The sequence below is a fragment of the Trachurus trachurus genome (genome assembly GCF_905171665.1).
Source record: "Trachurus trachurus genome assembly, chromosome: 4".
Classification (NCBI taxonomy): domain Eukaryota; kingdom Metazoa; phylum Chordata; class Actinopteri; order Carangiformes; family Carangidae; genus Trachurus; species Trachurus trachurus.
In genome coordinates this window covers 23,814,521-23,838,884 of record NC_139898.1, presented here as the reverse complement: position 1 = coordinate 23,838,884, position 24,364 = coordinate 23,814,521, and the positions used below count along the sequence as shown (strand labels likewise).

The 24,364-nt window shown below is 41.7% G+C and overlaps 2 protein-coding genes across 4 annotated transcripts in view; one reads left to right on the top strand and one right to left on the bottom strand.

Moving 5' to 3' along the window:
* Positions 1-1,391: 1,391 nt before the first annotated feature.
* On the bottom strand, positions 1,392-24,206 carry gtpbp3 (GTP binding protein 3, mitochondrial). 2 transcript variants are annotated; one of them, XM_083969635.1, is made up of 11 exons: positions 24,171-24,206; positions 19,343-19,614; positions 18,936-19,022; positions 17,798-17,880; positions 10,658-10,777; positions 8,093-8,165; positions 7,003-7,146; positions 5,238-5,403; positions 3,352-3,482; positions 2,845-3,031; positions 1,392-2,236 (listed from the first exon to the last, which is right to left on the bottom strand). In XM_083969635.1, exons 2-11 carry the CDS (start codon positions 19,452-19,454, stop codon positions 2,005-2,007), a joined length of 1,335 nt encoding a protein of 444 aa, XP_083825761.1. In that variant the 5' UTR covers positions 19,455-19,614; positions 24,171-24,206; the 3' UTR covers positions 1,392-2,004. The 2 variants fall into 2 exon arrangements, with proteins under 2 accessions (XP_083825761.1, XP_083825760.1); XM_083969634.1 differs by lacking the exon at positions 24,171-24,206 and adding an exon at positions 19,873-20,199.
* The window catches only part of ano8b (anoctamin 8b), a 37,382-nt gene continuing 37,202 nt past the window's right edge, over positions 24,185-24,364 (top strand). For both annotated transcript variants that reach the window (XM_083969631.1, XM_083969630.1), the window contains exon 1: positions 24,185-24,364. In XM_083969631.1, coding sequence (XP_083825757.1) covers positions 24,205-24,364 — 160 coding nt within the window. In that variant the 5' untranslated portion in view covers positions 24,185-24,204.

The following is a 24,364-nucleotide window of genomic DNA, read 5'->3' as shown; positions in this document are numbered from 1 at the left end:
ATTAGCCAAAAGCACAGGAAACTGACAGGACAGAAACTAAAAGTCCCCGACCATTAGTCAGCTCCGAACGAAACGGAAAATGCATTGAGTCATGTTACAAAATTAAGATAAGAATTTGAAATTTCAATTTTCAGGTTCAGTTCATCTGTTTTATTCATGGAAGTACAAAGTTGTTAGCTGTTTACTAATCATTCGATTCGACTGTTCCAGGTTTGACTGATTTTTTTTTTTTTTTTTTTGCCAATTTTTAAGGATTTCAATGAGGAAACGCTCTTATTGACTCCTCTGTTTTCTGTAGCACAAGCATAAACTGACCCTAAAGGCTCTTTATGGCTGTCCTACAGTATGCAACATGATAACATGCTCATGTGTGGAAATAATATTTATCATGTTATCTGTATTCATATAAAACACTTGCTTACAGGCAAAGTGAGCTGAGGGTGATGGCTATGTTAGTTAGTTTTACAGCTATTTAAGAATCACCAAAGTAAATTCAAATCTTTAAGGGACTGTGAATGTAAAATTTTAATAGCAATGCATTCGTTAGTTGTTGAGACCTTTTAGTCTGGGCCCATAAGCTGTCCATTCGTAAAGCCAAGCCACTAGCAAGACAATAAACATGATACATTTCTGAAAGTAAAGTATAAAGAAATGTATTCTTGGTCTCAATAGTAAGTAAATAAATGTAAGGATTATATTGGCAGTTAGTGTCCAGTGGATTTTGTGATTTATCAGTTGTGTCCACACAGTTGTGGTAAACATTGCTGTGTAAAGGAAGTTGCACACAGGCTCTACTTCAAAGATGAACCAGGCCCCAAAATTTACTGCTGCTAATTTGGACGACAGCGTGCACCACATTTAGCTCGAACTCCCCCTGTGTTGTAATTAATCAGGGAGCACATGAAAGAGGACTAAAAGGCTGACAGAGCAGTGTGGGAAGAGGAAAGGTCAGGTAGCAGAGACGGAGCGGGGAGAGACAAAAAGACAGGGAGATGGGCAGCTATACTGGTGTACGACGGGGCGAATGTCGTCAGAGACTGGGAGGCAAGAAACCAACTGGGGAAGAAGGGTGAGGAGTTCAACAAGGAAACATAAATATTTGATCAAGGCCAGATTGACAGGCGAACAAAGGCCACAGTGCGCACTGCCTACAAAAGCCACCTTTCCCACAGAGTCGCTCTGACTCTCTCTATACTGTATGTTTGTTATAAGTTAGAGTGGGAGCTGAACATTCACAATGGGAGAAAGAAGAACCAGCTCCTGTTGTCCATATACAGTGTTTGATTTGTTACAAAAAGACATATTATCCCATTGATTTCACATATTATATCCAACGGGACATTGATTTATTATGTGTGAAAAAACATAATAATTATAAATAATAAAATAAAGTGTGTTGTACAACAAATTACATAATTAGAGTAATTTCTCATCAAAATGATACAGTGATTTTGGGTTATCAGAAGTTATCAGCGTTTGTGCATGCACGCATACACGGAGTGGAGCTGTTGAAATGAGACCCGCTCCCAAAAACAAATTCCTCATTGTCCTGAAGTCCAAGTAAACATCCAATCTTTCAGTCCACGACCTTGCAGCTTTCTTCAGCTGGCTTCGTTTTAAATGATCTTTGACTATTGTTGTTGTTGCAGCCCAAGAGCCCAATATCCACCTATTTTCAATTTCTATTTTTAAGTAACAACTCAAGACGTGTCTAGCATATGGGGCCTCTGAGGCACCTGTCATCACTTCAAGCTTATTTCAGTCAGTTAAAAAGCACGAACAAAAAACAAACATGTTTGTGTCTTGGGAGTGAAGAACCTCCTTTAGCCAAGAACACGAATATTTTCTTTTTACCACAGCTGTGCCTCGAAGCCTGGCACAACGCCGAGGCCGTCCCCTTTTGTCCCATTTTCTTAACTGATACTCTGGGACAGCACAAGAATGCAGCTTTCCTCTCAGAGCCATCATCGCATGTATTTCATGTTTTCACTCCAGCTCATCTGATTATTTTCCAATGCAGAAGTCTTTGAAGATGATATCCAGGATCTCCTCTGCCCCAACCCGTCCAGTGATCCGGCCCAGGCTGGTGAGAGCCAACCGGACACCTTCGGCTGCCAGAGCGAGGTCAGTGTCGCGGTACCGCTGGTACTGAGCCAGGGCTGCTACACACTGCTGCAGGTGGGCCCTGTGGCGGGCCTGGGTCAGGGTGGGAGCACCAGACAGAGGGTCGCCACACCTAGAGAGGAAGTAGGAGAACAAAATGAACCAGAGCAATAAAATTCTCATTATTTTGTGCTTTATTTGGGGTTTTTGGTTTGGAAAAGATGAATCTCCACTTTCCCACCGCTTTAAAACAAAGGCGTAAAAAAATCAGATTTTTACAGAAGCACGCATCGTGTATTATTGTTTTGTTTCATTTAAAGCCACTCGGGGCAGGATTTCAACATTTATGACTGTATGATTATTAGTAGCAACGTCTTTTGAAGCTGCTACTAATAATCAGACAGAAATGCTCATTGCAACTGATTCAGTTTAAACACACATCTGGGAGGCAGATGCTGCATTCATATTAAAAAATATGGAGATAGAATTTAATTCACTTTAAGTTATAATGCACATTTGCATCAATTTCATACCACAAATTTCATTGTGATGACTAACCAAGCACAAATTGCAAACACTAGATACTTTTGAAGACATTTCACAACCCATGGTAATTTAACATTATTCCAGAGCGTCATTCATTTCCATCAGATCCATCCCAGGAAATCAGTCTTTTGTATACAACTTTTAGTCTTTGCTCTAACAACACAAGAGAAACATGACGATGTCATCACTACTCACAGAGTTTTGACGCTGCCGTGCAGCATTGCGAGGAAGTCCTGCAGTCCATCATCAGTGTGACAGGAGATCAGAGAGATGGGGGGAAGTCCAAGGACCTGTCTCAACTCCCTGTTCAGCTTCTGTCTCTGACCTTCAGGCAGCAGGTCAGTCTTATTCAGCACCAGGAGACACCTGTCTGCAGATAACACTATCAAGAATAAAGAAAAGGTCATTTAAATAAGTGTAAATGATAAACATGCAAAACCTTGAAATCAAATTGTTAAAGTATTTTCTGCAGGGGTTTAAAAAGTTGTTAGTTAACACTCATAACTCAACCTCTATAACCACCATCATGCAAGATGGAGCAATAAGCATGTAACTCGTGATTTTGAGCTACAACATGTAATTTTTTTTCAAGATCAAACACTTTGTAAAATGGATTTTCAAAAATGCTAAACAAATGAATATTATTATTATTAGTATTAATAGTATTACTATCATTTTATTATCATTTTTATTGTATGATACCCGTCTCAGGCTGTTCCTGTGTGGGCAGCACACTCTCCAGGTATCCCTGAAGGAAGGCTGCAACCTGCTGAGCCTCAGTGGGGAGTTGAGCACAGTCCACAACCACCAGGGTCAGATCTGCCTGCTCCACCCTGGAAACAAGACAGAGGCGACAGATGCACATCTTGACATAAACTATATGACACCAACTGTATTTTGCCAAGAATATTGTACTTTTTAAGTCAGCCAAGAGACTAGTGAACTGAGTGGAGCATGAGAATCAAACTGATGATCTGAGACAAGGTATAACATTTAATCATTACTGTGTTTATGTGACAAATTGTTTAATCTTTTCCCTTTATTTTTGTTTTGTTTTCAACTGGGTAAAATACATACCTGCATTATCTAATTTTCAATTATACAGCAGGTAGATCAAATCCTATTTTTGGACCATGGAAAAGAATTCAGTGGTTGTCAAAGACCCAATAAAGATTTTTATATTGACTTGGGTAAAGTTTCAACTTCATAAAATCGTAGAACTCCTCTTGTAGTGAGAGATGTTCCTGAGAAACAGAGTGAAACATGTTTTCAAGCCACTGCAGCAGCAAAAGTGCAACATGTCCCACTTTAAGTGTGAATAATGGGATTTCATATCTTCTATTATTTTCCATCAATATTCAGGTTAAATACTCTGCACCTCAGCAGCTCCGTCTTGCTGTGAGGTAGCGTCTGCAGTGGCAGCAGCGGCAGCAGCGGATGCTTGTACTTACCATGTCCTTCCTGTAGTGACCCAGGTCACGAGCCTCTGACCTGCTCCTTGCACAAAAAGTTCCCTATAGAAAGCAAAGTGCCCACCCTTCCTACACACTTAACTAAAACAAACAGTAAACCACTTACAGAATATATGCACTGAAAAAGTTATATAAGAATAATAAGACAGTCATACTTTCATGAGTAAATGTTTATAATATTCAACAGCACCATTACCCGCTGAAAAGGTCGAGTCCCTCCACATCTCTGTTTTCTCCTGCACTATATAGAGTTCAGGGTAACTGGGTTCAGTGCAGTAATTTAACACCTCATTGCTGTGTTGGATGTTTTATACCTGCCAAATAAGCACTTCAGGAAATATTTGATATTTGCATTTTTGCCATGAAAAGGGTTGAGGTTTCGCAACTTTCACCAGTGAATCAATGAATAATCAGTGTGGGGTGGTGGTATTGTTAGGATCATCCGTTTCCCTCGGTTCCTCTATGTTTTCAAACATGTCGCTGCACATGTATGTGTCCAAAGTTGATTTAATAGTGTGTGAATGAGCCAGCTTGTCCCATCTTGTGCTTGTGTGTTGGCCTGTTTGTGTATGATATGAAGTGGAGATGACAGATCCTACACGTTGTGCTATTCTTCCCTGGTGTAAACAGTGGAAGCAGCTGTTAGTGAATGACCATATATGTCCACTCTAGTCTCCGCATCACATATGAAGAACCTCTCAATAGTAGAAACTCTACGACGAGGGAAGGTAACTCCTCATTACACAACCTCCTGAGTGTGTTTGTCCCATGTATTTATAACTATGGCTCAGCAATAATATAAACTATGGAGCTAAGCTAGACATTACAAAAATACAGCATGATGTACAGGGCAGAAGAAATGAATTATTTCTTCCTTTCTTTGTTTTCAGCGACATGCTCCATTGGTCAGCTGGCTCATTTGTTCCGTGTTACATACATGTAAACAGTTGCTGATGCAGCGAAGCGGTACTCTGCATGTACTGTACCATTGTTCTGGGCTGCGCTCATTTATCCATTAATCAAAGACTCACAATGTTACACTTCATCTCTCGGGATTGTTAGTTTGAGTTATTTGAATCTTGAAAGAAAAAAAAAAGTTTTATTTGCTCCTCTTACCTTTCTCGAGCTCGGCGGACCCCCTCTCGCTCCACCAGGTCCAGGCTGTCTCTGAGGCCGGCTGTGTCACTTAGGAGGACGGGGAAGCCACCGATGTCAAGTGCTGTCTCCACTACGTCTCTGGTGGTCCCAGCAATGGGAGACACAATGGCAGCAGGTCTCTGGCCTGGATTTAAAACAGGTTAAAAAGATATTTCTGGAGGTTATTCCTCTGTTATTAATAAATCCCATTAAAAGACCATAATCAGCTGTGTATAAATGCATATCTTATAACTTTATCGCTTCACCTGCAGGCCTGGATTTGTCAGATCCAAAGTCATTAATTTCTACTAAAGGTATTAATCTTAAAAAAATACAACAACTTCATTTTGAACAAGGATGAATCATTTCCTAAAACAGCTGGACGCTCTTATTTTTAGAATATATCCGTGGAACAGAATTTGTTTGGGACTATTTCAGTCATGGAATAAAACACCTTTTGTGCTCTAGTGGATATTTCCGGCAGTATAGTTCCCAGTGCAACTATCTATCTATCTAATCACGTGCAGTTTCACTGGTTTGAAGACTTCCTTCCAACTTGTTTCTTCACCATGTTGTGTTTTCTTTAAAAAATCTGTATCATCCATACACAATAGGGGATATTTTCAGTCAGCCCTTACTTCATTCATTATTCAGGACTTTAATGGGCGGACCATCCCAATTAATCCCATGTCATGGAGCTCTAACGACTCATTTTTACTTGTCTGTGCTGTCAGGAGAACTTATCAGAACAGGAAAGCATAACAGGATTTTATCTTACATTTGATAAATACCTCTATTATTCTGATAGGAAGCTGTGAGGGGCCACAGCCAAGCTCCACTCTAGAGTAGCTTATATACAACGTGATTCTTAATGATTTCAGGATACAATATCATAAACAAACGTAACTTTAACAATAAACAGTGTGGGATTCATTAGGCTGAGACAAAATGACTCTAGAGTGAGTTGTGGTCCTGAGTAAATTTTGAGAATGAAAAATACTGAGTGTGTGTTACTGTATTTATTTATGTGGATCAAGTATTAAAACACCTGTATCAGGAAGTTAAACTGTTTCATGTGTCCAAGAGCAGGTCCAGCTGTTCACAGATGGTGTTCTGTCTTCCTGTACAATGAAGAGATTCATATAACATGCAAAACAAACAAGACAGATGTCTTTGTCCACCCTGTCTTTTACTGTCCGACAGTAACGTTTAGATAATACAACATGTTGGAAGAAGCAGTTCAACAAACATCACGTAGCACCAGAGTGTTGAAAAAGATGGACATTTAAACATTTAATATTCAAAGACAACTGGACAAATCACATCTGCTGGGGAAGATTATGTGATTTGACTGAAAGCTCCAGAACAACTACTAATGGGCACTGACGTGAGGTTGTTTTATTATAACCCCTCCGTCTACTTAAACACCGTCTTATTTCACACTGCTGCTTGTTTCTAGATTTGTCTCCGTCGTCTTGTCAACTACACATAATTTCACACGGTATTTGCATCTAAATGAATCACACACATTTAAAAAAAAAAATTGTTAAAATGTTATGGGTCCACGCTGCTTATGGTGTGACAGATGTTGCCTTCTTCCTCTTCCAAACCATGGCTGACAGCGGTATGATTCAACACTAAGGTCTGTATTAACACGATAGTAAGTCACATTTTCAATATTAATCCCTTCAAAGCATGTGTGTGTGTGTGTGTGTGTGTGTGCTGGTTTTTTCGGTATTCTTACAAAGTGTGTTAAGGAGGCTACTTTTCCCTGCGTTGGTGCTTCCTGCGATGACCACCTGGACTCCGCTGCGAAGCCGCTCTCCCTTCCTCTCATCTTTTAGGTGTCGCTCCATCTCTGCCTGTAAATTGTGCACCGATCTGTCAACTGTGGGGGAGACAAAGACAGAGGAGGGAAAAGGACATGACGAAGGTTTCATGCTCAACTTCACTTTCATGGCCTTGTTAAAGGAATTTCTGCCCTTTGAAGAAAAAAAGGCCCAGTCCCCCCGTCTGACACCATTCGTCTGTACGAAAAATGGGTCACGGTCTCGTCTCCTTCCGCAGACGACTTAAGCGGAAAAATGTTTTTGACAACTCAATACATCAACAATAAATCATTTCAAGTGAGTTAATGACTGTGGCTTAAGATAAACCTTAAGAAAACTTCAATTATGGCCTAAAATGTGGCATTTGCTGTGTCTTTGCAGGTGGCAATGGAGAGTTTTTGTGCCAAATTTTCTATTTTTGGGTTTCAGTCTATTATTATTTGCTGCGCGAAGGCGTGAGCCAACATTCCATGCCACCAAAACAAACTAGTTCCCAGGCTTTATTGTGTCAAAACGTCACAACATCTGAGGCTCTCTGAAGAGCTCTGCCAGTGCCAGACAGCAGGCGACAGACTCAGGGGAGGAGGACGTCTCCTCGTACACACTCCTACACACTCAACCTCACATACACTGAGCATGGGAAACCTGGACATACAGACATCAGTGGGGCTGCGGACAGTGCTGCTGACAGCACTATTCCTGTGAGTGACATGGCAGGTTGCCTTTGAAGGTAAGACGAATGCCTCTACTGTCCCCCCGGCCTTCCATCCACACTTCCTACAGGAAATTGCCTTTTGAGCAGTTTGATGCCTATGGATTCTCCCCACTGTGCAGCAAACGCACACGATGGCAGTTGAAGATCCAAACAGGAAAGCAGCCGGACGGCTCTCTCTTTAGAGAGAAACAGAGCCCTCGGAGCCCAACACCTCCCCCTTAGACCCCAGGGAGGACGGTCCTGTTATTTTTCTCCAGCAAAGAGGACAAAGTGCACACATACATACATACCTTGGTTTAAGACCCCATCCTCAATAAGCTCATCCTCACTGAAGTCAATGAAGGCCTCGACATGAGCCAGACACTGCAAGATGTGCAAAGCAGAGAGGAGAAATGAGAGGAAGCTGAAATCAAAGTCCTGAGCACTTAACAAAGTGGAATGATACAGTTGGTGCACAAACAGAAAAAATCCAAATAACATCTTATCAACAAAACAAGCTAAAAAAGCATGTTAGTAAAAGCTCTCATCGTACAAACTGCAGGGATGTTTCGTTGTGTAGTGTTGCTGTACAGATACTCTATTCAGAAAATGTCAGTAAATATCAAAAAATGTCATTACAATTTCTTGGATCCCAAGGTGAAATGGTCAAGTTGCTATATGTTAATGTTGTTTTCCAAAATGCAAATGTTTTCACTTTACAGTGATATAAATTAGAGAGAAGCAGCAACTCTTTTCAAATATTTCAAAATCTTAAACAAGCACATACTTCGTATATGATATCAATGATAGATACCTGTCCTGTACCTATTCTATTCTCAAAATTGTTGACTGATCAATCAATCAATCAATCAATCAATCAATCAATCAATCAATCAATCAATCAATCAATCAATCAATCAATCAATCAATCAATCAATCAATCAATCAATCAATCAATCAATCAATCAATCAATCAATCAATCAATTGTTTTAGAGCTACTGATTAAGTATTTGACATACGTCTGCTCTGTTTTGGAAGTTTTCAACTAAACATGACATGGGGGTCTCCTTAGGCTGTCAAATATTTCACACACTGGCTTCATTTCATGTTTTCTGTCATTCTTCTCCACCAATAGAACAACTCATTTATATTTAAGGCTTTCAGATTGTGTGAATTTTAACAGTGTTTACCCATCAATATATTTGATGAATGTTAGATTACATTAGGTGAAAAAATTCAAAAGGCTTCATCCTTTTCCACAGCTTATCACATATCATGTAAATTCAAAAACTCCTGGTGCTCTTTTATATCAACACCAGATTTTTAGATAATTATTTTCTAGTTATACTGGGCATTCATTTAACTCTAGAGTACACAGCATAAGTGTATGAACCACAGCACCGATCAGTATCTTGATTGACAGTGCAGAATATAAACACAATAGTAGTATAGCCGCACAAAAACAGGAAGCGTCTGATTCCCATACTTTAATCCTTTCACAAAAGTGGGAAGCAACCGGTTAAAAAAGCGGCATTGTTTGGGTGTCGGCTGCGGGTTTTACTCATAGCATCATACAAATGGTATACTTCTGATTAACTGGATTCCCTGAAATCTGAATGCAAAAATAATGGCACGTTCATATTAGTTCTAAGAAATGCCTGTAAAAAAAAAGCTGCTGACACGTACAGAGCTTCTCGAGGGAGAACACCTGGACATATTAGTCTGATCTGGTGCCAAAGTGTTGCAAGATCTGCACTGCTCTACATTCTCCAAAACAGTTCGCAGCAGAGGAAGGTGGAAGCGTTCACATTCAGTCAGTGACCTTCTGCTCTGAACTAATGTGAAAGGGAAACAGTCGAGGTCACAGACTTGATCCCTTCAGCCAACTCAGTCGTCACATAACACCAGTAATGACCTATGAACCTTCATAACAAATTAGCCATTAGTCATTAAGTATTTCAATAAAAAATACCAGGGAAAAGACACAATGGGTGCTTCTCCTGGGACACAAGCTATATTCCAATGCTCCCTGGAAGGGATGTAAAAAAAAAAAAAAAAAGGGGGTTTACAAATTATATTACCATGATCTTCAGGATATAAGATAAGTATCTGCATACATGCATATTGGCACTATGATTCTCAGTATTGAACAGAAAGTGCACGTAGCCTGCTACACGTGCAATAGTCACATCAAAACAGGAAGCCTCAGATTCCCATAAGTTAATCCATTAAGAGTGAGGTTCCAAAAAAACAGAGCGCATTGTTTGGGTGTGAAATGACTGATGCCTGACCTACAGCACAGAACAGACAGGCTCTTTCCTAACACTGTTTTCAGAGAAGTGTCAAATGTGAACACGGACAAAATCTCTCCTGGGAGGGTTCCAGGATTTCAGCCTGTTTCTGCCGTCAAGCAAATGCAAAATTGTACAGAATGTTGTTTTTCAAAAGCAACATCTAAATACCTCCTCTGTTCAAAGACTATAGATCTGGCAGGGTTAGAAGTCCATGTAATTACAGGTCTAGACCAAAAAGCAAGCAGAGTGTTGATGAGACAGATGAACGGGCATCAAACATTTAACTGAACCATTCAATTGTTTGAATTACTAATGAAAGAAAACACCAAACATCAATAATATATTATTGTTTTGTGTAAATCTGTATACAAATCAGAAAAATTCTTACATCTCTTGGCATCAAACACCAAAATACATAAAATGTAAGAAAAAAGCTGGAGATCTGGAAAAAGGACACTCCTAAACTTTTTTCCCCTTCTAAATCCAGTCCAGCCCAGATGAAAACATCTGTTTGTTTACTGCCAATCATGAACAGATACCTCTGTCCGCACCACCTGTCTCTGTACAACTGGTCAACCAACCCGTTTCAGTTTGCTGGTCCAGTCCTGGTAGAGGCGTCCCAGTTCTCCTGACATCTGCCTGAGAGCTTGTCTCCTCTGGGCTTCTGTCTCAGCGTGGATCAGATCTCCAAGTCCTTCCACCTTCAAGCAACATTATAATGGTTTATATACCAGTTTGCAACAACATTTTAATTCTGACAACTGTAAAACTCAAACCTTTATCCTGATCATGTGTATGAGTTCTGTTTATTCCTATGAAAACATGATTTTATTTGTGCCACGGGGCAAACGCACCAAACCACTGACCTCTACAGGTATGAAATAGCTGCAGAGGTATCAATCAAACTGATTCCTATGGTGACAGAGGTGGCACCCCTGGCAGCGTGGCACTCTCAAAATTTCTGCAAGGGAATTTTCTAGTGTTCATTTTTCGATCCTGAATTAATTCTTTGTATGTGGGCGAACGGTGAGCTCTGTACGCAGTTTGACGGAGCATGTTGGTGTTTTGGATTCACATTGGAGGCTGGCTGTGTCATTCTGAGGTTGGGGTTAGACCAAGAAACCTTAAGGTTTGGTTGGGAGAAATTAGGTTAGATTAGGGTTGTATTTGGTTAGAAAGGCCTTGTTGTTGGGAGGCAGGAACTAACCACTGCAACACTGTAACTCATTTTCCTTGAGTTTATTGTTTTTACAGTAACCATTAATGAAATTGTGTTTTATTCAGACCACTCTCTCTAAAGTTCCCATCACTTTTCTTTATAGTAGTGAAACATGACATTGCTGAATAAAAAAAAATGATGATTTATTTCCTACTCAGTAAAAATATTGTTTGTTTTTAAGATTAAAATGATGGCAGGATATCACAGGAAATCAAACACATTTAAACTGGAGAAGCCGATATAATGACTTCTCTGTCCTACATCTGACAGCTGTTTTTTAAAGACTTGACTAATACACTTACAAGCTACTCAATACAACATTCTATGCAGGAATTTTTTTTTTTTGGTTTTTATTTTTTTTTAGTAGTTAAAAAGAGAAAGAGAATAGAAATACAAGAGAAGAGACGATTAGAGAAGAGAAGAGAAGAGGAAGAGAAGAGAAGAGAAGAGAAGAGAAGAGAAGAGAAGAGAAGAGAAAAAGAAAAGTTAAAGGTGTTCAGAAATGGCCGTTTGTCCTGTTCGTCGCGCCTCCTTCCGTGAGTTTTCACGAGTTTACCCGAGTAAGGAAAATAAATTTGATTGGTCGTTATTGAGTGGGTGGGATATTCAATGTTTGGGGCGAGATCGAACTCGGTGTGTGTGTGTGAGGTGAGGTGAGGTGAGGTGAGGTGAGATTTTTAGTAGTTAAAAAGAGAAAGAGAATAGAAATACAAGAGAAGAGAAGAGATGAGGTGAGATGAGGAAGAGAAGAGATGAGGAAAAGAAGAGAAGAGATGAGATGAGATTTTTGTGTGTCTCAGACGTTTGATTGACGGATGACGGATCCAACAATTTCTCATGTCGGGGCTTCAATACAAGAGGGAAATTACAGACGAGCAGTATGGAGGTATTTGGATGTTTTTTGGTGTGTCTTTTTGGACGAAGAAAAGTGAGCCCCGTTCGCTACCGTCATATGGACATGCAGTGCTGCGCGGACCCCCCCTGTAACTCCAAGAAGGCACGGAGGACAAAATGAAACTTCTCCCAACCCTCAGTAGACATGAGGGTGAGTAGAAAATGAGTGAAATTTGAATTTTGGGTGAACTATCCCTTTAAGAAAAGAAGAGAAAACAAAAGAAAAAAAGATGGGAGAGAAAGTCAGTTGGATGAGGCCGCACTGCTCCTCTTCCACCTCTTTGGCTTCCTCAGCCCCACAGCATGGCGGAACCTGGTCCACATTGACTTCCTCTTCGGTGTGGGGGCGATGTCTTCTTGAGCAGGCTGGTTTTCCCTCTTCTCTTCCTCGAGCTCCACGGTCAGCTCATAGTTTCGTAAGAGCTGACCAGAGAGCTGAGATCTCAGCTCGTCCAGCTCTTTCAGGTCCTCGTCCGATGTTTTTTGCTGAAGTAAGCTGATCTCTGGGGTCATCTTCTGTACGAGGATGTCGATCTCAGCCCTCAGGTTTTTCTCCAGGAGCAGGTCTTCTGTCACCCTGGCAATATGAGCCTTCCTTTCTTTCTCCAACTCATGCTGCAGGTGCTCAGTCTGCTTTCTGGTGGTGTGGACTACAGCTTCTTCTTTCTCCAACTCATGCTGCAGGTGCTCAGTCTGCTTTCTGGTGGTGTGGACTACAGCTTCTTCTTTCTCCAACTCATGCTGCAGGTGCTCAGTCTGCTTTCTGGTGGTGTGGACTACAGCTTCTTCTTTCTCCAACTCATGCTGCAGGTGCTCAGTCTGCTTTCTGGTGGTGTGGACTACAGCTTCTTCTTTCTCCAACTCATGCTGCAGGTGCTCAGTCTGCTTTCTGGTGGTGTGGACTACAGCTTCTTCTTTCTCCAACTCATGCTGCAGGTTCTCAGCCTGTTGTCTGGAGGTGTGGACTTCAGCTTCATACCTCTGGGCTTCTTGGTATGGAACTCTCAGTTTCTCCAGTTCTTCTTGGAGAGTCACATTGCTCTGTCTCTCTGCCTTGAACTCTATGGTGAGCTCAGAGTTGAGTGAGAGACGAGTGTTGAGCTGAGATTCCAGCTCCTCTGACCCCTTCTTCAGAACCAGCTCCTGCTCTAATGTTTTTCGTTTAACAAGGCTGCTCTCTTGGGTCATCTTCTGTTTGAGGACGTTGATCGCAGACCTCAGTTTTCTTTTGTCTTCTGTCACCCTGGCAGCATTAGCCTTCCTTTCTTTCTCCAGTTCATGCTGCAAGTTCTCAGCCAGCTGTCTGGCCCTGAGGACTTCAGCGTCATTCTTCTGGGTGCTGGCTTTGCTCTTCTCTTTCTCCTCTCTGAGCTCCATTGTCAGTTCAGAGTTGAGTGAGAGCTGAGTGTTGAGCTGGGTTTTCGCCTGCTGCAGCTCTCTCTTCAGAACCAGCTCCTGCTCAGATGTTTTATGTTGAGAAAAGCTGATCTCTTTGGTCATTCTGTCTTGGAGGGCGTCAATTTCAGCCCTCAGGTTTTTCTCCACAAGCTGATCTTCTGCCACCCTGGCAGAATGAGCCTTCATTTGTTTCTCCAGCTCTTCCTGCAGGTTCTCAGCCTGTTGTCTGGAGGTGTGGACTTCAGCTTCATACCTTTGGGCGTCTTTGTATGACACTCTCAGTTTCTCCAGTTCTTCTTGGAGAGTCATGTTGCTCTGTCTCTCTGCCTTGAACTCTGTGGTGAGCTCAGAGTTGAGTGAGAAACGAGTGTTGAGCTGAGATTTCAGCTCCTCTGACCCCTTCTTCAGAACCAGCTCCTGCTCTAATGTTTTTTGTTTAGCAAGGCTGCTCTCTTGGGTCATCTTCTGTTTGAGGACGTTGATCGCAGACCTCAGTTTTCTTTTGTCTTCTGTCACCCTGGCAGCATTAGCCTTCCTTTCTTTCTCCAGTTCATGCTGCAGGTTCTCAGCCAGCTGTCTGGCCCTGAGGACTTCAGCGTCATTCTTCTGGGTGCTGGCTTTGCTCTTCTCTTTCTCCTCTCTGAGCTCCATTGTCAGTTCAGAGTTGAGTGAGAGCTGAGTGTTGAGCTGGGTTTTCGCCTGCTGCAGCTCTCTCTTCAGAACCAGCTCCTGCTCAGATGTTTTATGTTGAGAAAAGCTGATCTCTTTGGTCATTCTGTCTTGGAGGGCGTCAATTTCAGCCCTCAGGTTTTTCTCCACAAGCTGATCTTCTGCCACCCTGGCAGAATGAGCCTTCATTTGTTTCTCCAGCTCTTCCTGCAGGTTCTCAGCCTGTTGTCTGGAGGTGTGGACTTCAGCTTCATACCTTTGGGCGTCTTTGTATGACACTCTCAGTTTCTCCAGTTCTTCTTGGAGAGTCATGTTGCTCTGTCTCTCTGCCTTGAACTCTGTGGTGAGCTCAGAGTTGAGTGAGAAACGAGTGTTGAGCTGAGATTTCAGCTCCTCTGACCCCTTCTTCAGAACCAGCTCCTGCTCTAATGTTTTTTGTTTAGCAAGGCTGCTCTCTTGGGTCATCTTCTGTTTGAGGACGTTGATCGCAGACCTCAGTTTTCTTTTGTCTTCTGTCACCCTGGCAGCATTAGCCTTCCTTTCTTTCTCCAGTTCATGCTGCAAGTTCTCAGCCAGCTGTCTGGCCCTGAGGACTTCAGCGTCATTCTTCTGGGTGCTGGCTTTGCTCTTCTCTTTCTCCTCTCTGAGCTCCATTGTCAGTTCAGAGTTGAGTGAGAGCTGAGTGTTGAGCTGGGTTTTCGCCTGCTGCAGCTCTCTCTTCAGAACCAGCTCCTGCTCAGATGTTTTATGTTGAGAAAAGCTGATCTCTTTGGTCATTCTGTCTTGGAGGGCGTCAATTTCAGCCCTCAGGTTTTTCTCCACAAGCTGATCTTCTGCCACCCTGGCAGAATGAGCCTTCATTTGTTTCTCCAGCTCTTCCTGCAGGTTCTCAGCCTGTTGTCTGGAGGTGTGGACTTCAGCTTCATACCTTTGGGCGTCTTTGTATGACACTCTCAGTTTCTCCAGTTCTTCTTGGAGAGTCATGTTGCTCTGTCTCTCTGCCTTGAACTCTGTGGTGAGCTCAGAGTTGAGTGAGAAACGAGTGTTGAGCTGAGATTTCAGCTCCTCTGACCCCTTCTTCAGAACCAGCTCCTGCTCTAATGTTTTTTGTTTAGCAAGGCTGCTCTCTTGGGTCATCTTCTGTTTGAGGACGTTGATCGCAGACCTCAGTTTTCTTTTGTCTTCTGTCACCCTGGCAGCATTAGCCTTCCTTTCTTTCTCCAGTTCATGCTGCAGGTTCTCAGCCTGTTGTTTGGCGGTGTGGACTTCAGCTTCATAACTTTGGGCGTCTTTGTATGACACTCTCAGTTTCTCCAGTTCTTCTTGGAGAGTCATGTTCTTCTGTCTCTCTTCCTCAAACTCTGTGATGAGCTCAGAGTTGAGTGAGAGACGAGTGTTGAGTTGAGATTTCAGCTCCTCCAACTCTTTCTTCAGAATCAGCTCCTGCTCTGATGTTTTTCGTTGAGCCAAGCTGATCTCTTCTGTCAACTTTTGTTGGAGGGCATCCATCTCAGCCCTCAGGTTTCTCCCCTGGAGCAGCGCTGCAGCATGAGTCTTCATTTCTTTATCCAACTCACACTGCAGTTTTTCGATCTGCTTCCTGGAGTTGAGGACTTCAGATTCGCTGTCTTGGTATAAGGCTCTCAGATTCTTCATTTGTTTCTGGAGAGTTGTGTTCTTTACTTTCTCCGCCTGCTCAGCTGTTAATTTCTCTTGGCTGCTGAGATTTGCCACTTGGAGCTTCTCATTGTCCTTCTGCAGGAGTTCCTTTTTCTTCTGCAACATGTCTTTTCGCACCTGAGTGGTGATTTTTGCAGTGCAAAGGATTTCTGTGTCAATGAACCTCTGGAGCCACTCCAGTTCCTTCCTGGTCTCCTTCTCCCTGTTGATACACATTTGTTTAAGGGATTTCTGTCTAGCCAGCTGCTCTTTGGTCTGCTCCAACTCTTTGGAGAGTTGAATCGCCAAATTATGTTCTTTTTCGCAGTTGGCTTTCTCGTTACCCAACAGGATATTAAGGGTGAAGATTTCATTTTGGCGTTCCCTTGACGCCATAATTTGCACATGAATCTTGTCCCTCAGTTGTTGGGCTGTTAGCTCTTGTTTCAGTTCTGAACTAGTAACCGCCATTGCGTTGGTTTTAAGAAAGTTTGAAAACGTAACGTCTAAGAATCACACAGTTCGCTCGGAGCAGACTGTCCGTGTGTGTATCAGCAATGTGTGTGTGATGAGCTATCCTGTTCTCTTCTATATAAAAGTATTGCCTGATGATGTCACAACAGACACTTTGACTTTGAAGCTGAGTGTTCCATTTTGTCATCTTTGTCTGATGTCACTGATGATGTCACAACAGACACTTTGACTTTGAAGCTGAGTGTTCCATTTTGTCATCTTTGTCTGATGTCACTGATGATGTCACAACAGACATTTTGACTTTGAAGCTGAGTGTTCCATTTTGACATCTATACCTGATGTCACTGATGATGTCACAACAGATACTTTGACTTTGAAGCTGAGTGTTCCATTTTCTTTCTATCAAAATTATTAATTAATTTACTTACTTATCTATTTATCGATCTTTTCATCGGTCCATTTATTGATCTATTTTTAGTGCCATAGGGCTAACACTCCGAGGCACTGACCTCTAGGGACATGAAATAGCTGTCGATAAGTATAATAGTTTTTAATCAATCACTGTTCAATGACCATGATCATTTTTGGAGATATTTTGAGGTTATAATGGATGTGTATACGTAGAATGCTCAGGCTATAGTGGGTGAAATCATCAGCAAGAGTAGGAGAAGTTTTCTGAAATTGTTTGAATTTTTCTTCTTTACACGCTGCTACCAGCCACAAATTACACTGTACGCACATGATTTTTTCCACAGTTGTGGACAAGCTTGTCCTCTCTCTCACAATATTTTCAAAAAAGCACAGAGACTTATAGAATTTAAAATATGAGCCTCTGAGTGTGGCCAGATCCCTTCCTTCTGCCCATTGACTCAAATACAAAGATTCTCTGAGACAAGCAGATGGGACCCCTGCTTTTTCCAAAATATTTGGCACACTCAAAAGATTTTGCAAGGGACTTTTAGTTAAGTTTTGTTCACTTTTTTAAAATTTTTGGGGTGCCGTATGGTGCAGTGAATTGAGCGAGCGCCCCAAATGAGACTACAAATGCCTCATTGCAGTCGGCCCCGGCTCAAATCCTGCATTGGGCAGGCAGCCCTTTGCTGCATGTCATTCCCACTCTCTCTGCCTCCTCATTTTCTGTCTCTCTCAACTGTGCTACAGGCAATTTTTTTTGTTGCATTTTTATTATCTTGGGTAATTATTTAGTATCCAAGTATATTTTGAAGTAAAAGTATATTTCAAATTCAAAATGTGACATTTTCCACCACTGATATGTGAACTTGAAATCCCTGAGCACGCCGGCCCCCGTTTATTCGACATTTACCCTGTGAATTTCCTCTGAGAAGCACAGAGACCACAAATCTGCACAGATCTGTCTATGTGTTTTTACATGTTCTGCTTGACCTACCTCTGTTAAACCCAGCTTCCCTGCTTGAAAGGCCCTTCGCGTGAACTCTCCAGCTTCAGCAGGCCTCATGCCAGGCACACTTCCTGAGAAACACACACGAGCAGCATACAAACATGGAAAAATGTTTGAGGTACGAGGACAGCATGCATCATACAAACAAAGAACACACACACAAACAGGAGGGACAAACGTGGGGTCAAAGTGTCACTCAGGGTTCAATAGAAATGAAAACACGCACAACTGTGCAGGTTACAGAGGTTACAGTTTCACTGTTTACTCAACCATTTTTCCGAGTCTCTTCAGAGGGAGACAATGAGCACAAAACCATTTGGCAAGCAGAGGTCATGATCTGTTAAGTGGAGCAAAATATCCTATTTCACACCCTGTTGGCAGTTGATCATCACACCAACAGAACTATCCTATTAGTTTTAATACACAAGAATTACTCAGAAAATGTCTTTGACTAAGCTCATATACTCTATTATTTAACTACCAGTATTCCTGATTAGAGATAACCTTATTTTATTTTGTTGTTGTTTTTTGTAAATATGTTTTATTGATTTTCTGGAACTTTTTTTAGATAACCTTAATGGTGATGTGATTTCATTTCCATTTCTGGTTTATACAACACTGCCCTCTAGTAGGTCAGTGGGAGAACTGCAGTAAAAATATTAAGAGTCAATCACAGGAAGATTGTCATGCTTGTCACATTACATCTTAGAAATAGGAATGCATGTGTCAGTTTTCTCTTTTAAGTCACAGTGACGGACAGTTACCCAACTCTTCTAGCTACTGTGTGCTTAGATTTTTCATGCAGGCTTAGAGCTTCTGAAGTCAAGACTGTGAATCCATAAACAGAAACCCTGCAAAGTAATAATGCATCAAATAAGACTGAAAATGTATGTGTTGTTACTGACATTATATCAAGTTATATAACACTATATTATTGCTATTTATTACAAACTGTTTTTCTGTACATTAGTACTATTAGTGGTGGGGTCACTCCATAAGCCCCTTTGGGTTTCTGACCTCACCCGCACATTTATTTCTACTTTATATGAACTTTTTACTGTTATATATGTACAAATAAATAAATAAAAAACCAAACAACTATCTCTGTTTGGCATCTTGATGTTACCTAGAGCCTGCAGGACGGCAGTAACGACAGCAGGGCCACCATGGATGTGGAACTCCACACTGTCCTCCCCTGTGAAACTGTGAGGAGCTGATGGGATGAAAACACAAAAGAGAAAACAACAAGATCTGAATATTGTTTAGTCATACAAGGAGTAAAATGTTGAGGAATACTTTAATACTTTAAACTGCTTGTATTAGCTTGCAGGTTTGTTTCGGTGTCAAATGGCAGTGGTGCTGGTTTAGTTTTGAATTGATTGGTCCTCAGACAGGGTTGTTTGCAAAATGGTTTGTATTTTACTCCTAAAGTATCACACCACATATCACAAAGTTTCTAGGTCAGTTCATCCCCTCACTGGTGAACAGAACTTTTACACAATTTACTAATAATCAAGCATGTAGGACCAAGACCTGGGAACCAGAGGACAAGTCCACGATCCAACACTTCTTTGGACTGAGGGTCTGTGATGCTGCGTAACAGGGCGGTGCGTGGAGGAGGCAGGCTGCATGTGAGCCCGGCCATATGCTTCAGTGCTGTAGCTGATGTTGGACCACTGACTCGAACCACAGCCACACCACACCTGCCATGGCCTGACGACAAGGCGAAGATGGTGTCAGCATCAGCCAGTCCAGCTGGGACGCCATCACAGGTGGACAGGGGTCTGCACAAGGGCACTCCTCTGCTGGAGATAAGGAAACAGCAAGGAACAGCATACAATATAAGGACAAATCTGTATTATTATGGCAAAATAAGACTAACAAGGGCAGTAAAAGCTTAGAAGACAAGCAAAAAAACATAAATGATCATGTCAGTAGACTACTATTAATAAGAAACAAAACAGACAAAGTTTGACTTACAGTATCTGCACTAAATGTTTTTGTTACTGGTGTAGGCATACGAGGAAAAGATTAAATAAACAGAAACCGAAGCAGAAACAAACCTCATCTTAAATGTGTGGACAGCAGCTCTCCACATCCCTCCATAGATTAATGGAAACATTATTAAAGCACATTAACACCAAACGTTTCTCTTGTAGCTGCTTTTACAGACTAAAAGACTGCAGGACATGCTCTGTCCTTGACGATGTCATAACGTCAACCTTTTCCCCACAGACATGAGTCTATGTCGGGATAACACGTGAGCGTAAGCTCAGCTGGCTAAATGGAGGCAATTCATTATCCGTGAATATTTTTAATTCTCTGTAAGAGCTTCCTCGTTAGACTCATGCCTGTTTCTATCTACTGTCGTTTACATTCACCACCATGAGTCTGTTGCTCCCTCTGCTGTTTGTGATTGGTTAACGGTTTTACGACAGCAGCAGCTTCTGGAATCCTGTTTGTTTTCGGCCTGTCAATCTAAACTAAAGACCCGCCCACTGAGCGCAGTTGTATCAAGTCCGTGTGGCAACTGTTCTTCACTGAATATCGAGTTCCCTATCTATCTATCTATCTATCTATCTATCTATCTATCTATCTATCTATCTATCTATCTATCTATCTATCTATCTATCTATCTATCTATCTATCTATCTATCTATCTATCTATCTATCTATCTATCTATCTATCTATCTATCTATCTATCTATCTATCACTTTTAGATATTAATGTAGGGTGAATTCAGGTAATGTGGGACAGTTTTTGGTAGATGCTCCAGTAGACTCATATAAAAACTATTAACTTGCTCCAATGATGTTTCATTGAATCATTTTAGGTCTTATTAACATTTTATGTTTGAATTAAATGGGAATATAATTTTCTTTTAGAAGCTACACAGCTTCAAACACAACATGACACCCTTTTTCGTTCGGACACCATGTTCAGGTAATGTGGGACAGTTTGTTTGGTAAAGTGGGACAGTCATTCTTAGATTAAAAAAGCAGGCCTTTTTGCAGTGAATAAAATTCATTTTAATGAACAATTAACAAGTAAGTTGGGGGTACCTTTCAAAGATAAATGTATTAGTAATTAAGAATTGATAATTCTGATAATAGAAAAACAGAAGAGAACAGAAAAACAGTGACGTCTTGCTAAACATATGAACACCTCTCTAGAACTAACCACTTTTATCAACCCTGACCAACCCTGACTAACTTCAGAAACCTACAGCTCTGTGAAGCAGTCCTTGCAAATGAATGCAACATCATCAAAGAGTCCATATTCTTCGGCACAGGACTCGTGGTACCATAGCTGGCACATTGAACATTGGATCCAGCCCTCATCTGTTTTGGGGTCTTCTCGATCCCCATAGGTCTTCTGGCAGCCAGTGCACTTTGTCTGGTCTTGGTTGACATCCACATTTTGTTTTTTGGTTTTTGGGACCACCTTTACTTTTTCTTTTCCTTTTTTTGCCCTCTCCACATAGAGGAAATGATCCTGGCTGGTCAACCGGTATGACGGCGGCTTGGCACGAGGCTTCCTTGTCGTCCTCTCTCGCCTTGGTACCTCAATGAGATCGTGGAAGCTCACTCTTCCACTTGATGTGGATTGTATGGCCTCTTCATATAGGGTTAGGGCCAGTTTTTTTTTTATTTTTTTTTTTACCATAAATAAAGCATAACATGCTGTCCCACTTTACCTGAACGATGCCGTCCCACATTATCTAACATGTTCAGCTAATGTGGGACAGTGACATAAATCATGTTTTTATGAAAACAAAAGATTATTTTAAACTTTTTTCTCCTGCTTTTCAACCAGTGTTTAAACTACTTCATTATGAAACAGTAGTATAGATTCTTACCTAATTTAAATTCCATTAAAAGCCTTAACACTGAGAAATAGAAACCAACATGCCACTGAACTTACCAAGTATTTTGACTGTGTTGACCTCCTGTGAAGATAGGCCACGCCCACTCTGATGATGTCAAACCAACTCAAACCATTGTTTAGTGGCAAGAGGTGTTGTAGCAACAATTCAAGATCAGTTTTGACCATTGTATATTAATTTTGACCATATTAAATCATCGCAATGTATAAACGTCCCACATTACCTGATGTCCCACATTACCTGAACTCACCCTATTATTATAATTATTATTATAATGATTATTATTAGCTACAATTATTATTCAGTTATTACAGTTTCAACATTATTTATTTATTTATTTTTAAAAATCTGTTATGACCATGCATCTCATTAACATTTTCTGTCAACATGCAGATCAGTGAAAAATACATAAAGTAGGAATTATTTTTATGGTTGGATTTGTTTTGGTTACTTGAAATACATTCAGTATACATTCAGTACACATTCAAGGGTGTTTCTAATATCATCCAGTTTATAATATTAAGGGTAGGCAAAAATATTAGAAGTAGCCAATCTCTCAATACAGTTCAACAGCCTCAATCCAACATAATTATACAAATCAACACCTCTCTCAAACTGTTTCAACAGGACTGTACAGGCAGGGCTGCATTTTGATATAAGAGTCTCTTAAACTTCCAGGATATTCATTTTTAAAATGATAAATGACCACTTATTGTTGCTGCTGTTGTTTGTTTCCATCTTGTAGTTCTTAATAGACTATAAACACAGACAGGTTATAGATGTGCAGTGTTGTGTGTGTGCCCCACTACAGTTTCTTGCAGCTGTCAGCCCAGAGGGTGGTGAGTAAGCACAATTTCTGCTCGCATATGAAGTGCTTCTGAGCTCTGAGCCATACGAAGGGGGAGGGCTGTCAGCCTGCCTCTGTGACTGCACAGCGAAACGCAGCATCCAGGACGGCCAGCCGACCAAGGAGATGGATTGTGTGCATGGGGAAGCGCCATGGCCTCAGGCCTGGGGAACAATCTTTAACCTGGGATCTCAATAATTTATAGACCGCTCACTGTGTTCACAAAGGTTGACAGCTGCCACCTCACAGCTGTTGAGCACCATCCAAACACATTTGTCTTGTCTGAACAAAAAGGCAGTTAATTAGGCCATGGATCTAGTTAGAGATGATGACGTTATCTTTGTTAGGAACACACACACACATAGCCACCAGTTCAAACTTGTCCACTTGTTGTAAAACTGCATCCTCCTGTTAGGTTAAGTTAAGTTGAGCATATTTCACCAGTCGAGGATGATCAGACGAAGTTACACCATCAGTGTTTGTTTAAAAAGTCGTAAGTTTTTATAGGGTGTAGTCTTACTTTGGAGTCAGTCGACTATTGTTTGCCATTTTAAAAGACTTATGACAACTGGGAGCGGTGGACATGACAGTTTGCACTTTAGGCAATTGTGTTTATAAGCTGTTGATATGCAAGTGACAGTTTAAACAATGAAAAATAATATTTTACAGCCACTGCACACACAGTGTGTTTTGTGTCCACTGGGCTGTCACTTGTCCCTAGACCTGAGTGTCACTAAAAATTTAATCTAAGATATTTTTTGCATCAATAAATAAGTCATAGTCTATTTAATCTCGGAGGACAGGGCATAGTGCAGTCACACTCACAGGAGAGCAACAGTCTACCTGCTGGACTGCAGAAGCCTGCCCCGTCCGACAGCTACCGAGAGGATGACTATAATTTAAATTAAAGGTAGGTGCAAACTGTAAATCTTTAGTGATAAACGAAGAAGAGAGGGACCATGTGCATTGGGCATATTGCCACTAGGTAATGTAATAAGCCATGCATTTGTTTGTCTGAGTTCTTCCAAGCGGATTCTGTTTCTGCCATATTGATGGTAGAGGTCACTGCAGGACTGTGTTTCTCCTGGAGGATGTGGGACATGCATGTATGGAAATTTTTTTGTATTTAAAAAAAAAAAAAATTAAACTTGTTTTCATGAAACTCCTCTGGGATTTTGAGGACTGTAGCCTACACAGGACTATAATAGCTACTGTCTGATCTGACTTGATTAAGCTTTTGTATCTCTCATTAAGAAATTTCCCCAAAAGACAGATCCTAATTATGCTGAGGCCACAATCCTGATACAATTATTAGACTAACACACTGGGTTGTTGTAAGGTGTGTGTGTGTGTGTGCGTGTGTGTGTATGTGTGTGGTGTCAGCCAGCCCCCCTCCCCCGCCCTCCCTCTCTTTGTCCCTCCTCTGTAGTCGTCGGAGGAGCGCTCTCCATCTAGCCGCGCATCCTACTCCAGAGTACCGACAGGATGATCCGCCGCTGCACCGTCACCGACAACCTTCACTTCACTTTCACACTCACTTAACCCTTCACTCAGACCCCCGCACCACCCCCAATGCTTTGCCCTGCTCCTGAGATGCGATACCGCTGCACGATTTCCCGGACAATACCTTCATCTTCCGTCGCTCCTCGCTGATAGAGAGCATGCCCGACGCGGGGACGGCAGCCGCGGCGGCCGCCGGTGGTGCGACCGCGGCCGGCGACGGCCCCGAGAGCTCCCGGCACCGACACCGAGCGCAGCAGGGAGACACGGAGAGGCCGGAGCCGGGCGCTGCCGCACCACAGACCTCCTCCGGTGTACTGG